The sequence below is a fragment of the Pantherophis guttatus genome, chromosome 4, assembly GCF_059756535.1.
Source record: "Pantherophis guttatus breed Tessera chromosome 4, ASM5975653v1, whole genome shotgun sequence".
Classification (NCBI taxonomy): domain Eukaryota; kingdom Metazoa; phylum Chordata; class Lepidosauria; order Squamata; family Colubridae; genus Pantherophis; species Pantherophis guttatus.
In genome coordinates, this window is record NC_142066.1 from 3,419,337 (window position 1) to 3,435,329 (window position 15,993).

The following is a 15,993-nucleotide window of genomic DNA, read 5'->3' on the forward strand; positions in this document are numbered from 1 at the left end:
TTTTTCCCTCCCTCCTTTCTTACTTTTCCATGGTTTTTTTTCTTCTTTGTATTTTATACTTTGATTGTCTAATAAAAAAAGTTTTCGCCAAGAAATCCGCCCGTCTTAAAAAGTTCCCAAGGTCGAAAACGACGAGTGATCCTTGACTTACAACCGCAAATTTGGAGCGCGGGTTCCGTTGCTTAAGCGTGGCGGCGGTTAAACGAGCCAAACCCACTTTTACTTTTTGCCCAGGGTTCTTAAGCAAATCGCTGAGGTTGTTCAGCAAATTATGTGGCCGTTAAGTGAATCCGGCATTCCCCCACCCCACCCCCATGGACTTTGCTTGGACCAGGTGACCTCAGGACACGGCAAGCATTGTAAATGCACAAAAATGAAATTTTGATCATGGGACCGTGGGAAATGGCGCAGCGCTCCGTTGTAAAGGGAGGGCCGGTTGTAAGTCCGTTTTTTTCAGCGCTGCCGTCGCTTTGAATGGTCGCTAAACAAGGGGGACCCTGCATCGAGCTCCTTTTCCATATTTCTGACGCAGGGGTGGATCCCACGTAGCAAACGGCTGCTAAGCAAGCGCGCGAAGGGGCTACTTACGCCGCGTGTCCTCGGAGTTCTTCCATCTTCAGGGTGAATCTTTCGTTCTGCTGTTCCGTCTGCAGAGAGGGGGAAAGGGGCGTTTATTAGAGGAATCTCTATGACGTAAGTTAAGAGGGGCCCTGTCAGAGGTAGTCCTCAACTTACGACCATAACGGAAGCCAAAATTTATGTTGCTTAAATGAGAAACCTGGCAAGTGAGTTGTGCCCCATTTTACGGCTTTCCTTCCCACATTCGTTAAGTGAATCACCCCGGTTGTTAAATTAGTCGCACGGTTGTGAAGCGAATCTGGCCTCCCCCGCTGGCTTTGTCAGGTCGTAAAAAGGGGATCACATGACTTTGCGACCATCTTTTAAGTACGAACCCGTCGTCAGCATCTGAACGTAAAATACGTTGCCATGGGGATGCTGCGATGGTCGTTAAGTGTGAAAAATGATCGTAAGTCACTCTTTCCGGCGCAGTTTTTAACTTCCAACGGTCACTAGATTAGATTAAGAGTTGGAAAGGACCTTGTAGGTCATCTAGTCCAACCCCCCCGCCCAAGCAGGAGACCCTACATCCGTGATGGTGAACCTATGGCACACGTGGTCATATCAGTGGGCACGCCAGCACAGCTCTGGCGCACATGCGTACATCGGCCAGCTGATTTTCGGGCCTTTTGGGCCCACCAGAAGTAGGAAAACAGACTGTTGGATCTGGAAGGCAGTGGGGAAGGCCCGTTTTTCTTTCTCACCTGGCTCCAGATCCTCTCTATGCATCTGGGGAGGGCGAAAACAGTCTTCCCCACCCCCTCGGAGGCCTGAAACAGTCCATTTCCCAACTCCCGGTTGGACAGAAAGTGACATTTTTTGCTGCCCCCAGCCTCCAGAGACGCCCAGGCAGGAGATCCTACACCATTTATGACAGATGGCAGTCTAAGTTCTTCTTGAAAGCCTCCAGGGATGAAGCTCCCACAACTTCTGAAGGCAACTTCTGTTCCATAGGTTGATGGCTCTCACGGTCAGAAAATTTCTCCTTATTTCCAGATTGAATCTCTCCTTGTTCAGTTTCCATCCTTTATTCCTTGTCTGGCTTTCGGGTGTTTTGGAAAATAGCTTGACCCCCTTCCTCCTCTCTGTGGCAGCCCCCCAAATCCGGAGATACGGAGGATCCCGGATCTGCGCACTTTCCGCCGTGCTTTGAAGACACTCCTATTCCAGCAGGCTGGCCTGGCCTAATTTTTTCCCCTTCTTTTAAATTTTTAAACTCAAATTTTAATTTGTTTTAAATTATTGGGAGTTTTAAATTGTCTCGGGCAAAAAATTATTTAATTAGGTTTTAATCATGTTTTAACTTTCGTACTTATGTGTTTTATTTTGTGCCTGTTCACCACCCTGAGTCCTTCGGGAGTAGGGCGGTATACAAATTTAATAAAATGAAAAATGAAATGAAAAATGAAATACTGGAACACTACTATCCTGTCTCCCTGGTCCTTCTCTTCACTAGACTAGCCATGCCCAGTTCCTGCAACCATTCTTCATATGTTTTAGCCTCCAGTCCCCTTATCATCCTGGTTGCTCTTCTCTGCACTCTTTTTAGAATCTCAACATCTTTTTTATAGTGTGGTGACCAAAACTGGATGCAGGACTCTAGGTGCGAAGTATTCTAGGTGTGGTCTAAGGAAACTGTTGTAAGTTGAGGACTAGCAGTACTATTTTCCTTCTTCATTTGGAAGACACATTCCAAATACAGGAAAAGGGAAGGCTTAACACCTGAATTGTGCTACGTTTTTCCCCCCACCAAAGGAGAATGTGAATTCCTGTTTTCTGAGGGGGGGGGGGGCAGAGAAAGAGGTAGGATGGAAGTGGGGGGGGGGGTTCTTTAGCGGGAAACCTCTGCCCGAGGAGGGGGGACGAGCAACGCTTTTGGTAGCTATGGGCCTTACCATGATGACTCTCTCCAACATCTGAGCAATCTGACCGGCCGCTTCACTCAAGCCACGGCTCAGTTTTTCATTCTCTTCCAGGAGCGAGTGGTTTTTCTCCATTAGGGCCGGGAGGTTTTCTGCAGGTTCGCCTCTATCGAGGGAGAAGAAGGGAAGTGTTATGTTGTGGCTCCGTTACCTGAGCCTGTGTCATCGGCAGGAGAGGACTCCGAGAGTGAAGGAGAGGAGTTGGCAAGGCCTCCCTCTCCAGGACCCAGGAAGGGCAAGAGATAGAGCCAGGGCCAAGCACGTCCACGCAGCCACAAGTGGACAGTGATGAGTCTTGGCTGGATCCTCGGCAGCGTCGTAGAGATAAGCGCGCGCAACAGAAGAAAAGGCATGCCAGAGATTAAGCTGAGTCACTGGACCACACCCCACAGGGTATAAAAGGGGGTGAGGTGGCCATTCAGACTCTGTGACGGACAAAACTAACTACTATCGAGTCACATTGCATCTTTGGAAACAACATTATCGGCCTTGGATTTATTTTACGAACTGGACAATTCTTGACTGTGGGTATTTTGTTTATTGAGTAAAAGTTCTTGGCAAGCAGCTACTGGGTTGCTGCCAAGCGTCTTATCGGAAGAATTGGTTGTCTGCCAGTTTATTTAACCCCCGGCTGTCTGTCTGTGTGCGTGTGTGAGACGGGGACAGAACACGTTAGAGCCATCCCCATGCATGTTCTGACCTAGGCTTCCCAAGAGCATAAAGCATTGTCCAAACAAAACCCCCTTTTTATTGAGCTACTGTGAATTCTTCTCATTCCCATCCAGCAAAGTCTTTCAAGGGTGGATGTATAGTCTCAGACCTTATCTGGCTTGGAGAGCTGCCAGGCCCCGTATCTTCAAAACTTGGGTCAGGAGTCTCAGAGAGTCATGAACCAATTAAGCGAACTAATTGCCTCCTGCAAACGCCCCTCCCCTTTTATTCCCTGTGGGAGGGGAGTTGCCCAGAGTTAGCTGAAAGATGGGAGGCTGTTTTAAATAATATAAAATAAGAGAAGATGGGCAGTTTTAGAGGCTGTTTTAAATAATATAAAATAAGAGAAGATGGGCAGTTCCCTAAAAGTCACTCATAAGTCCCGTTTAGGCTAATGGCATCCTTTATTTTCTATTCTGAGAGTAGGAACAGTTACTTAGTTTGGAGCGATGATGACTCTAGAAAAATTTAATTTGCCCCCCATCCATAAACTGTGTACTTCAAAAGCACTGTGCAATCCAGTTCAAGAGGGTAGTTATAGCTCAAGGTTGGACTGCGAGTTTCTTGGGGCTCTCTGAGTTTGTTGGTTTTCTTGCAGACGTTTCATGACCCAACTAGGTAACATGATCAGTGCTAAACCCTTTTATTGTTTTTGTTTTATTATGTCTCCAAGAAAACAACCCAGCTCAGAGAGCACCAAGGATCCCACAATCAAGTTTTACGACGAGAAAAAAGAAAATCGGGGACTTCCTTGGGGGCCAGAGAAAAATCTTCAAATCTTCAGGGACCGAGGGACCCCTCCTTTCTTACCGAAGAGACACCGGCAGGGTTCCCCCATGGGCTTGAAGCAGTAACACTTGCAATTCTTGGACCTGGAGACCAGAATAGAGAGACAAAGGGGCTGAATTTTAGAATTTTACAAGACTTTTATCGAAATGTAAGGTTAAGGAACTGTCCCAGGCAATGAGAAGACGTCTCACAACTTCCAACGCCCACCTGGTTGTGTCCATCTTACCTGCAGCCTCAACCGGCTGATTTCGGCCGCTTGAGGGTCAATATTCACAACCGGCTTGTTCTTTATCTTTCGGGCCCGATCCGCATAGCGAAGGGTGTTCAATGTCTCTTCAAGGTTGGAATCTGCCGGGCTCACGCAGGCGATCATCAGGGTGTGGCTGTTGCCCCCCAAGGAATCTGAAACGGAAAGAGGCTCGGTTTGAGTTGTTGAGACGAGGAGCAGCGAGAAACCTGGTGGTCTCCTCTCCCTCCTCAGAGTAGCTGGACCGTCGGTCAGGCCTGCCTCCCGTTCAAAACGCAAGGAGGAAAAGCCCCAACTCCACTGGATTAGAGAAGAGGCAGTTTTACTAAATTTGAAGGGATGTGTTGTGGCTCCGACCCCCGAGCCCGTCTTATCGGAGGAAGAAGGCTACGAAAGGGAAGGAGAGGAGTTGGCCGGGCCTCCTTCTCCAGGACCCTCCTCTCTGGCAATGCCTCAGGTGTCTCCCGACGGAGAAGATTGGCCAGGAGTCAGGTATCCCCACGCAGGCGCAGTTGACAGTGATGGGGATGAGTCTTGGCTGGATCCACGCCAGCGTCGCAGAGATAAGCGCGCACAACAGAAGAAAAGGCGTGCCAGAGATTAGGCTGAGTCACTGGACCACACCCCACAGGGTATAAAAGGGAGCATGGTGGCCAGTCAACCTTGTGATGAACAACCTTGTGATGAACAAAGCTGAAAGCTTCCATGCCATTCTGCACTGCCGGACTTTTGCTATAGGCTTTGCTGGATTATATTTGGATTTAAGTTACTCTGTAATTATTGAACATTTTACTTTGATGTACCAGAAGCGGAGAGAAGTTATCTCTTCCCTTCGTGAGTAATAAACTCTTGGCAGGCAGCCACTAGGTTGCTGCCAAGTTCCGTTATCATAAGGATTTTGTCGGCTGGTTTGGTTTTTAATTCTTGGACGTCTGTTGGTGTGTGTGCGTGTGGGACGGGGACAGAACAGGATGGTAGCGAAAGCAAGGCAAAATCTGATTCAAAATGCGCGAAGGTTACACACTGAACATCACCCCAAATCGACATCCAGGATGATGTTATGGGAAAACTCCTCTGCAGGTATTTCTCGCATGTGGAATCTTGGGACGGTTGGCCTTGACGGCGTATAAACAACTCATCCGAGCAGCACCATCATTCATGAGTACAAACCTCCCTCCCAGTTCTTATAGGACTACTACACACTAGGTCACTTCCCCGTCCCAAAGGCCCATGCCCCCCTCCCATTTTTATGGCAGCTGAGAATAAGCACGCCGAAGAAACCCACGCCGGAGATGCGGCTGACACCGTCATTCTCACCTTGCAGAAGTCTGGTTAACTTCGAGTCGCGATAAGGGACAAAGCTGCCTTTCTTGGATTCGTCCCCCAAGGCGCTGATGACATTTCCCAGGCAAAGCAGCCCTTTGTTAATGTTAATTCCTGCAGAGACAGTTAAGGCAGAAAACGGCTCATCTGACACAATCTTTCTGAATGAGACTTCGGTCCAGTGGTGAAATCCAAATTTTTTTTTTTTACTACCGGTTCTGTGGGCGTGGCAGGGAAAGGATACTGCCAAATCTCCATTCCCACCCCACTCCAGGGGAAGGATACTGCAAAATCTCCATTCCCACCCCACTCTGGGGCCAGCCAGAGGTGCTATTTGCCGGTTCTCCTAACTACTAAAATTTTCCACTACCGGTTCTCCAGAACCTGCTGGATTTCACCCCTTCAGGAAAAGAGATATTGGCATGTTGGATCAACCATTCTATAAGATACAGGTAGTCCTTGAATGATGAAGAGCCTCGGTGGTGCAGCGGACTAAGTGCTGTTAAGTGCTAGCACTTAGCTGCCAGCTGCCTGCAATTAGTGTGAGTTCAAATCTCACCAGGCTCAAGGTTGACTCAAGTCTTCAGGCTCTTGTTTCATTTAAAAGTGAGAACCCATCGCTTCTAAATGAAACAAGAGCCTGAAGATGAGAGGGTTGTGAGCCTGTCGAAACGTTGCTACAAGAAAAACTTTTAAAGTCACTGGTAGGATTTTAGCTGAGGTTTTAAAGACCTTGCAGATTGCTCTGTAAGGATTTTTAGAAGATTTTAAGCTGGGATTTTAACCAGAATTTTAAATATTTTAACCAACTTATTTACAGTGACGCGGGAAAACACCCGAGATTTTAATTTTTTGATATATATCTATCAATTATGGATAAGAGAATGTACATTTACAATAGGTGTATAAGAAATAAAAAACAAAAAACTTTTTTCAAAAAAGAAAAAAAGAAAAAGAAAAAAAGAGAATCTGGCTTCCCCGTGGATTTTACTTATCTGAAGGTTGCAAAAACGGATCCCACATGTTCCGGGGATACTGCAACCGTCATAAATACGAACCACTTGGCAAGAGCCCAAATTTTGATCTCGTAACCGTGGGAACGCTGCGACGATGGTCAGTGTGAAAACGGTCATAAGTCACTTTTTTTTCCCAGTGCTGGTCGTAACTGCCAACATTCACGAAATGACTGGCCATAAGTGGAGGGCTACCGATAGTGAGTAGATCTTGGGAGGTGGGTTGTAACGTCAAATGGTCACTAAGAGCTCATGTCATAAGTCAAGGACTATCTGTAAAAACTTTCCTTCTTTTTTAATTATGTAAATTTTAATCAGTTTTTAAATGATTTGGGTGTTTTAATCTGTCTGGGCCAAATTGTTTAATTTGATTTTATTCTGTTTTTAAATTTTGTATTGTATTTTTACTGTTTTGGCTGTCCACCGCCCTGAGACCTTCGGGAGTAGGGCGGTATATAAATCAAATAAAGATAAAGAAGATAAAGAAAAACCAGCTAATTCGGCTATTTCCTTTATAGTAACATAAAGGAAAAATTAAATAAAATGAGGGCCATTTCTCGGGGTTTTCAACAGCTAGCAGTTCCATGCCCCCAAAAGAGTTTGCTTTGATTTGTTAATTTCCCCCTTTTTACCTTCTCGCAAGCGGTCTCCTTCCGCTTTCGTTTTCTTCTGCCTCTCCGAACCAGCCAGGTCAACCAGGTGCAATTTGGAAAGAAAGCTAACGTTCCTAAACGGGAAACATTCTGTTAACTCAGAAGGCAACCAATGGCAAAAGGCTGGGATTTGAGAAAGAGCTTTAATGGAGAATATTTCAAACACTTCACTGGATCTCCCGAGGGAGATCCCAGTTTAATTAAGTTAGGAAACCCACAAGAACAAAACAAGGGGGCATTTTCCTGTCCTTCGATATCTCTTGTGCTCCTAGAATAACTCCTATTTATGTGGATTTCTTTTTCATCCCGCCTTTTATTATTTATTTATTTATTTATTTATTTATTTATTTAATCCAATTTATATGCCGCCCTATCTCCAACGACTCATGTAAAATGCACAATTCCTCATAAAAGCCAATATAAAATTAAAATTCCAATTTAAAACAATTTAAAATTTAAGAAACCCCCCCCCCAAATCAGTCCATATATTGTTTTTATAAACAATTCAAGGTGGCAAACATACATAATCCTTTCTCTTTCTTCCCGTTTTTCTCACAACAACTCTGTGAGTTGAGTAGAGAGAGGGACTGGCCCAAACTCACCCGGCCAGCTTTCATGCCTCAGGTAGAACTATAACTCACCATCTCCTAGTGATTGACACAAAATCACCTACACGGCTTTCATGCCTAAGGTAGAACTATAACTCACCATCTCCTAGTGATTGACACAGTCACCTAGCTGGTTTTCATGCCTAAGGTAGAACTATAACTCACCATCTCCTAGTGATTGACCCAAAGTCACCCAATGGGCTTTCATGCCTAAGGTAGAACTATAACTCACTATCTCCTAGTGATTGACCAAAGTTACGCAGCCAGCTTTCATGCCTAAGGCAGGACCTAGAACTCACTGTCTCCTGGTTTCTACTAGACCAAACTTATCAAAGAAGACTGCAAGCCCCACAACAGACACTTTTCTTACTCGTCAGCCTTGCTTTTCTGCTCCACGGACACGGTGAAGATGGCATGGGAGCGGGAGGACTGCGTGTTCATCGCCGTGGCTGCCACCGTGCGGGAGTTGTTGCCTTGTTCCAGGCAGAGGACGGTCTCGCGTGCACTTGACACCATGTGCTCCGTCAGACCCACAATCTGTGTGGAAGCAAGAGGAGGAAGCGGAGATAAAAAAATCCTTGTGTTCCCAACACACCGGGCCTGAATTTTGGCCCACGCCTGTGACTTTGCAAAATGTGATTTTTATCCTCTTTTCATTAGACTTGCTTCAGGGCTCTATCCCTCAAGATTCCGCGCTTGCAATCATTTAGAAATCGAATCATAGGACTGGAAGGGGCCTCAGAGGTCTTCTAGTCCAACCCCCTGCTCAAGGCAGGAGATCTTGTGCCATCCCAGAAAAACAGTTGTCCAATCTCTTCTTAAAAACCTCCAATGTTGGAGCATCTACGAAGTTGTTCCAACGATTAATTGTTCTCCTCGTCAGAAAATTTCATCTAATTTCTAGATACTCGATGTTGCTGCCTTAAAAATCAGTAAAGTATTAAGAAAATATCCTACCTTAATGCCTCCCTTGGGGTCTTCCCGAATGCTTATCTGAGAAGTCCTTTCCTTGCCCGCTGCCAAGAGATCTAAAATGTCTTCGTTGTAAATCTGAAGGAATTAGAAGACAATCAAGCTGAACAGAGCAGGGAATAAATCTGGACTGGGGAACTATGGTCCCTTTAAGGACCTGTGGACTCCAACTCCCAGAATTCCTGAGCCAGCTATGCTTCAATGACCTGTGGACTCCAACTCCCAGGATCCCTGAGCCAGGCAGGCTTTAATGACCTGTGACTTCAACTCCCAGAATCCCTGAGCCAGCCAAACTATAATGACCTATGGACTTCAACTCCCAGAATCCCTGAGTCAGCTATACTTCAATGACCTGTGGACTTCAACTCCCAGAATTCCTGAGCCAGCTATGCTTTAATGACTCGTGGACTTTCTGGGAGTTAAAGTTCAGAGATCATAAAAGGGCCATAGTTTCCCACCCCTGCAAGAAATAAAAACTTTGTGGCCTTACATTAGCTGACAGTAAAATCTGTTTTCAAGTGAACTAACACAATGATTAGATGCCACTGTTTTAGCTTGGAAGTCAAAGGTTGGCCAAACAGCTAGCTAGCTGGCTGTCTGCTTAAAATAATCACCTTGAAAACGTTTCTAAATTGTTCTTCCAATATATTTATTTACTGAAAACATTTCACTGGTAGTTGGCAGCCAACGGACAGTGCTTGTCGTTTATTGGTCAGGTTTCCCTGCTTACCCCCCCATCAGCAAATCCAAGCTGGAGAACCTTTTGGGAATCTAGCACCACAAGACTTGTACTTCCAGAGAATTTTGGTTTTTTTTTTTTGCTTACTCTTACTTGATTTAATTATATGTTGTTAGTAGGTTTCGGTTTATTATTTTATTAAACGGTAAAGTGATGGTTAAATTAAAGCAGTAAATACCACCCCAATCCAGCTCAGTGAAACAAGCTAACAAGAGCAGCCTAATCAGGGAACTGCCAAGGGCACTCCCACTGCTAACGTGGACAGGGCAAGCCCAGACAGACAGCGAACCCCACTCCCTTCCAGCACTGATAACGTTACCTAGTCAGGTCGTGAAATGTTTGCAAGAAAAATAACCACACTCAGACAGCACAAAGGGCCCCCACAATCCTCCTTCCCCTTCTGTTTCTTCTGCACTCTGCAAAGCCTACTCCCTTCTAGCACTGATGAGGGCTCGCAATCTGGGTGTCCTCCTGGATGCACGGCTGTCTTTAGAAGAGCATATGACGGCCGTGGCAGGGGGTGCCTTTTATCAGGTTCGCCTGATTTGCCAGTTGCAGCCCTTTCTGGACCGGGACGCCTTGCGCATGGTCACTCACGCCCTTGTCACCTCCCGGCTGGACTATTGTAATGCTCTCTACATGGGGCTCCCCTTGAAGAGCACTCGGAGGCTCCAACTGGTCCAGAATGTGGCTGTGCAGGTGGTTATGGGCACAACTCGTTGTGCCCATGTGACACCCCTCCTGCGTGAGCTGCACTGGCTCCCAGTGGTCTTCCAGGTGCGATTCAAGGTGTTGGTCACCACCTTTAAAGCGCTCCATGGCATAGGACCCGGGTACCTTCGAGACCGACTTCTGCCACCAATAGCCTCCCACCGGCCAGTTCACTCCCACAGAGAGGGTCTCCTCAGGGTGCCATCGGCCAAGTTATGTCGGCTGGTGACACCCAGGGGGAGGGCCTTCTCTGTGGGAGCCCCAGCCCTGTGGAATGAACTGCCCCCGGAAATGCGTAAGATCTCCGACCTCCGGGTGTTTCGCTGTGCCCTCAAGACCCTGTTGTTCCACCAGGCCGGGCTATCAACGTAATAATTTTAAATTGGGTGTTTTAAATTTCTGGGGTTTTAAATTAAGCTGAATTATTTAATAATTTTAAATTATTTTAATTGATGTTTGTCTTGTGCTTTTAATTGGCTGTACACTGCCCTGAGTCCTTCGGGAGAAGGGTGGCATAGAAATAAAATTATTATTATTATTATTATTATTATTATTATTATTATTATTATTATTATTATTATTATTATTATTAGTTACCTAGCTGGGTCATAAAATGTCTGCAAGAAAATAGCCAAGGTCAGAGAGAGACCAAGGACTCCTCAGTCGTCCTCATCTCTGCCAACCCCACTCCCTTCTAGCACTGATGATGTTAACTAGCTGGGTCATGAAACGTCTTCAAGAAAACAACCTAGCTCAGAGAGATCAAGGACCCCCATCAGTCCTCCCTCTTTCTCATCTCTTACCAAACCCCCTTCCTTCTAGCCCTGATGAGGTTACCTAGCTGGGTCATGAAACGTCTGCAAAGAAAAAAGCCAAGCTCAGGAAGCACCGAGGATCGCACCGTTCGACCCTGAGCTACGGATATTCTCTCCTGTCCGGAAACCGATTCGTTGTTCAGGGCCCCACTCAGATAGCCAATCAACATGACTCTTTTTGACCGTTCCAATGCCCAACCCATTCAAAGACCGTTGGGCTGCTATTTTTTGAATTCCCCCAAAAAACCTAAAACCCCCGAATAAGCAGATCTGTGGCACAGAGCTGGCATCCTTTTGGCTTCGAATAGAAAACTTACCTCCAAGTAAGAGACTTTCAAGGCGAAGTGCCACTCCGCTTTCTCCTTCAGCTCTCGGAAAAGCAGCATGATGACCCGCGGAATGGCTCCGACCGAAGGGTCGTTCTCTTGGTCGGCGGTATAAGCCCCGCCCATGGAATAGGTCTTCCCGGAGCCCGTCTGCCCGTAAGCTAAAACCGTGGCGTTGTAGCCTGGGGGTAGGGAGACAAGCGTAGAATCAAAGATGACGTTAAGCCAATCGTTTGCAGTTGCTAATGGCATGGTTGTTAAGCAAATCTGGCTTCCCTATTAACTTTGCTGGAATGACAACCGTGTCACCCTGGAACACTGCAACCGTGGTTAAGTACACGGCAGTTGTCAAGGGCTTAAATTTCGATCAGGTGGCTCTGGGAATGCTACGACGGTTGTTAAGTGTGAGTGTCGGTTGAAAAGTCACTTTTCGGGGGCCTTTGAAACTTTGAACGGTCTCGCATCATCTTCTTTTAAACGATCCCATCATCCCTTGCGGGGTGGAGGAGTCTGGGCAACTGAATGGAGCTGAGTGGTTACTGGCCCGGATGCCCTTCCTGTCGCCAATGCGGAGTTTTGTTCAGCAGATATATTCTCAGTGTGCCGAGAGAGAGAAATAGCTGCCTCTACCTAGGATCAAACTCACAGCCTCCCGATTGTGAGGTGAGAGCTCCACCTCTAGGCCACCGCACCATTTTTGAACAGTCTCTAAAACGGAACGGTTGTATGTCAAGGATTATCTGTATGTGTTTTTTGGGAACCTAAAAGATGAAGTGTGTCTCCAGGATTTCCTTTCGCTGAAATGTCAACTGAATGCCCAGCCTTTATAAGACTCTTACCGGAGAAAATCCCCCTTATAAGAGGGGCAATGGAGGTGTTGAAAACTTCCTCCTGCTCGGTTGATGGATCAAAGACATAGTCGTATGTAAAGGGTTTGTCCTTGCCTAGAATCACCTGCAGAAAAGGAGCAGAAAGAGAAGAACAGGTGGTAACCGTACCATTCCTGTCATCTCACCTTACCCACTAGTCCTCGTCCTACGGCCACAACAGAGCCCAAAATTTCTGTTGCTCTGCAAGACAGGTGGTCGGTGAGCTTTATCTCATTTTGCGAGCTTTCTGGCCACGGTTGCTAAGTGAATCCAGCTTTCCCCCACTGACTTTGCTTGTCAGTAGGCTGCTAAATGACCTTGGGACCCTGCGACCGTCATAAATACAGGTCAGTCGCCAAGTGTCTGAATTTTGTTCACATGACGACGGAGATGCTGCCACCTTTGGAAGTGTGAAAAATGGTCACAAGCAATTTTCTTCGCCGCCATTGTAAACATTGAAGGGTCAGTAAATAAATGCTTGGAAGTCTAGGACTTCCTATAGCAAGAGGAAGAGCTACAAAATTTTGGAAGTCACTGTTCAGAGCACCTCCCAGCTGCAAATTTTCCCTCACCTGTGGCTCTCCAGGGACAAAAGACAAACACATCTGACAACCCTCCGCAATTTCTTTGGGGACGAGCGGGCGGCATCTCAATGCTACCTTCACCGGGATTACACGATCTTCCTCTTTAGGCATTTTATATTCGTACCTTCCTGAAAGAAATCACAAATGTTATAAAAAAAAAAACAAGTGTAGCTTTTTTTCCCCGCAAGCAGCAATTTGCAAACATTGGCATCGAGGTATTGGCTGGGGACGATCAAATGTGTAGTAAGGAGAAACTCTGTGCAAAAATGTCTTTTTTTTCGGTATGAGGACTTATTCTTTTTAAAAGTAAATTCTAGATGTAGTACACAAAAGCAATATAGTTAAAAATCTTTTCTGAGCATTTCATTAAGGTGCTCCGGTCAATATTTGGAAAGCACAACAGAAAGTTTAAAACTCCCGAGACTACAACCCAATATTGTCATTGAATTTTATGGGACTTTTAAGTGAATAAATCAGCTATTTCTGCAAAAGAGCCTTGATAGTACAGTGGTCTACACACCCTGTTATTAACATAGCTGCCTGCAATTTACTGCTGGTTCGAATCTCTCCAAGGCTCAAGGTTGACTCAGCCTTCCATACTTTCAAAGGTAGGTAAAATGAGGACCCGGATTGTGGGGGCAATAAGATGACTTTGTATAAATATACAAAAAGTATGAAGGCTATTGCTTAACGCATTGTAAGCCGCCCTGAGTCTCCGGAGAAGGGCGGCATATAAATCAAATTAAAATAAAAAAAATAAAAAAATTAAGGGCCATGTCCTTCACCAAGGATCATGGTGATGGATTTCCACACTCCAGGTAAGATTTGGATCAGACACCAGACAGACAGACATCCCTCAGCTGAGACTCCCATCAAAACCAACAACCTACATTGACTCATCTGTTGGCAGGCTGATAACTGAATTCCTCATATGAATATCGCTAACACTACATAGAGGTTAAGTCAGGGAAACTGGACTGGAATTGGATTCGAAACATTTTGCTTCCTCAGTCTGAGCTGTACAAAACAAGAAAGAAGTCCAGTTGCCATGATTCAACCTCCAGACGACTCTGCCTGGAGGACTGAGAATTTTCCTTAACATACTGCTAATGCTAGGAATTTATTAATCTAAAAAAGGAACCTTTGAGCGGAGCTCAACTCCTTGTGATTCAACAGACTCAGTCATATGGACTTTTTGGCAAAAGTACAGAGATTGCTTACTTTTGCCTTCTAGGATGTTGGAAAACTTCTTGGTTTATCCTAACTCCTTTTGGGTTTCTTCATGGGGTCCCATCCAAATGCTAATCAAATGCGATCCCATTTACCGTAGATCCTTGAAATCAACCAAGCTCCACCAACTACAAGGCTAAAACTGCCTGCAGATTGCAGACATAAAGTCCACAAGTTTACTGGAAAACTCCCCTGTAAATCAAATCAGTATTAAGCCTCAGATGAAAACGACAGAAGTGAAAACTCAAGATTGACCCTTGTTGGCAAGAAGTAAAATTAATTTAAGTTGCGGCAGCTTCAAGTTTTCTGCTGTTAAAGAAAAGTCACCAATTCTATTTTCCCCTGTAATTTCTCATCAACCACGAATCTCTTTGGCTGTCAAAAGCAGGACCATTCAGCCCAACCCAAATCTCCCAAGCCTTTCAATTGTGGGAGAAAAACTGGGGGTGACCTTTTCCCCAAAGGAACATCGCTTTTATTTCTCCCCTCCCCCTCCCCCGAAAAAAGAGTTCCTCAAACTTTCCAGCTTTGTGGATGGGAGGGGGAAAAGGGAAGGTTTCGCATGAGTTCCCAAAAAAGCTTCAGGCGGCTTGGTTCTGAACACCTTATGGCCCGGTAGTGGGCCGCAGCCTCTACAGATGTTAGACCCCTATTCTATCATTTGCTTAAAGACTTCCCATGAAGAAAAGTCCAGGCCCTTCCAAAACTTCTTAGGAATTCTTTTTAAAAAACTGTTCTCCAACCAAAATATGCTTTCTTGTCATTTCAACTAAGAAGTTTCCAGATTTCTGGAAGAGCTCCAAGCAGTTCTGTCTCTCTTCAAATCCTCGGAGACGGCTGACACGCCTCCCTCCCTCCTAACCTCGTCCTCTTCTTCTCGGTTTGAATCCCTAATACAGGTCTCCTGCGTGAGCAGGGGGTTGCGACTAGATGACCTCCAAGGTCCCTTCCAACTCTGTTACTGTTACTCCTCCAAGAAGCCTTCCATCCTTTCTAAGGTAGGTAAATTGAGGACCCAGTTTGTGGGGGCAATAAGCTGACTTTGTATAAATATACAAAAGTATGAAGGCTATTGCTTAACGCATTGTAAGCCGCCCTGAGTCTCCGGAAGGGCGGCATATAAATCAATTTTTTTTTTAAAAAAAGCTAAACTTCTCTAAGACTTGAGATTCCCAGCCGTGAGTGGGGAAGATCCACTCACACCCTCTCCACCGCACAAGTAACAGTAACAGAGTTGGAAGGGACCTTGGAGGTCATCTAGTCCGACCCCCTGCTCACACAGGAGACCCTATACTAGGGATTCGAACCCGCCGACCGTTCTGATCGACAAGCTCAGCGTCTTAGCCGCTGAGCCACCTTAAGTCAGGCACTTTAACCCAGGGGTGAAATCTACTTACCTTCCTTACCGGTTCGGAAGTGAACGTGCCACGCGTGCTTCGCTCGCGTCACGTGCACCACCTGTGCAAAACCTGCATATGCGCAGAAAGTTAAAAAACATGACTTCCTGGTTAAAACCAGGAAGTAATGACACCTGGATCATTACTTCCTGGATCGCTGAACGGGGGGGGGGGGGGAGTGCTACCGGCTCGGGCGATCCGGGAGCATTTCACCCCTGCTTTAACCATAACAGAGTTGGAAGGGACCTTGGAGGTCATCTAGTCCGACCCCTCCATCTCAGACAGGAGACCCTATACTAGGGGATTCGAACCCGCCGACCTTTCTGATCGACAAGCTCAGCGTCTTAGCCGCTGAGCCACCTCAAGTTAGGCACTTTAACCGTAACAGAGTTGGAAGGGACGTCTTGGAGGTCATCTAGTCCAACCCCACCCCCACCCCGCTCAGGCAGGAGACCTTATACTAGGG

The 15,993-nt window shown here is 46.1% G+C and overlaps 1 protein-coding gene across 11 annotated transcripts in view; it reads right to left on the reverse strand.

Moving 5' to 3' along the window:
- Positions 1-15,993, reverse strand: part of KIF4A (kinesin family member 4A) — a 133,752-nt gene that overhangs the window by 29,493 nt on the left and 88,266 nt on the right. Inside the window, exons 2-14 of one of the 11 annotated variants that reach the window (XM_087891668.1) lie at positions 15,528-15,599; positions 14,122-14,322; positions 12,889-13,028; positions 12,287-12,401; positions 11,439-11,629; positions 8,842-8,934; positions 8,255-8,421; positions 7,256-7,350; positions 5,605-5,724; positions 4,267-4,442; positions 4,062-4,123; positions 2,514-2,646; positions 589-647 (exon numbers count right to left, since the gene is read on the reverse strand). In XM_087891668.1, the coding sequence (XP_087747794.1) occupies positions 589-647; positions 2,514-2,646; positions 4,062-4,123; positions 4,267-4,442; positions 5,605-5,724; positions 7,256-7,350; positions 8,255-8,421; positions 8,842-8,934; positions 11,439-11,629; positions 12,287-12,401; positions 12,889-13,011 (1,334 nt within the window). In that variant the 5' untranslated portion in view covers positions 13,012-13,028; positions 14,122-14,322; positions 15,528-15,599. Of the gene's footprint in view, positions 1-588; positions 648-2,513; positions 2,647-4,061; positions 4,124-4,266; positions 4,443-5,604; positions 5,725-7,255; positions 7,351-8,254; positions 8,422-8,841; positions 8,935-11,438; positions 11,630-12,286; positions 12,402-12,888; positions 13,029-14,121; positions 14,323-15,527; positions 15,600-15,993 lie in introns of those variants that run through there. The other 10 variants (XM_087891676.1, XM_034406577.3, XM_087891669.1 and 7 more) reach the window with 10 other exon arrangements.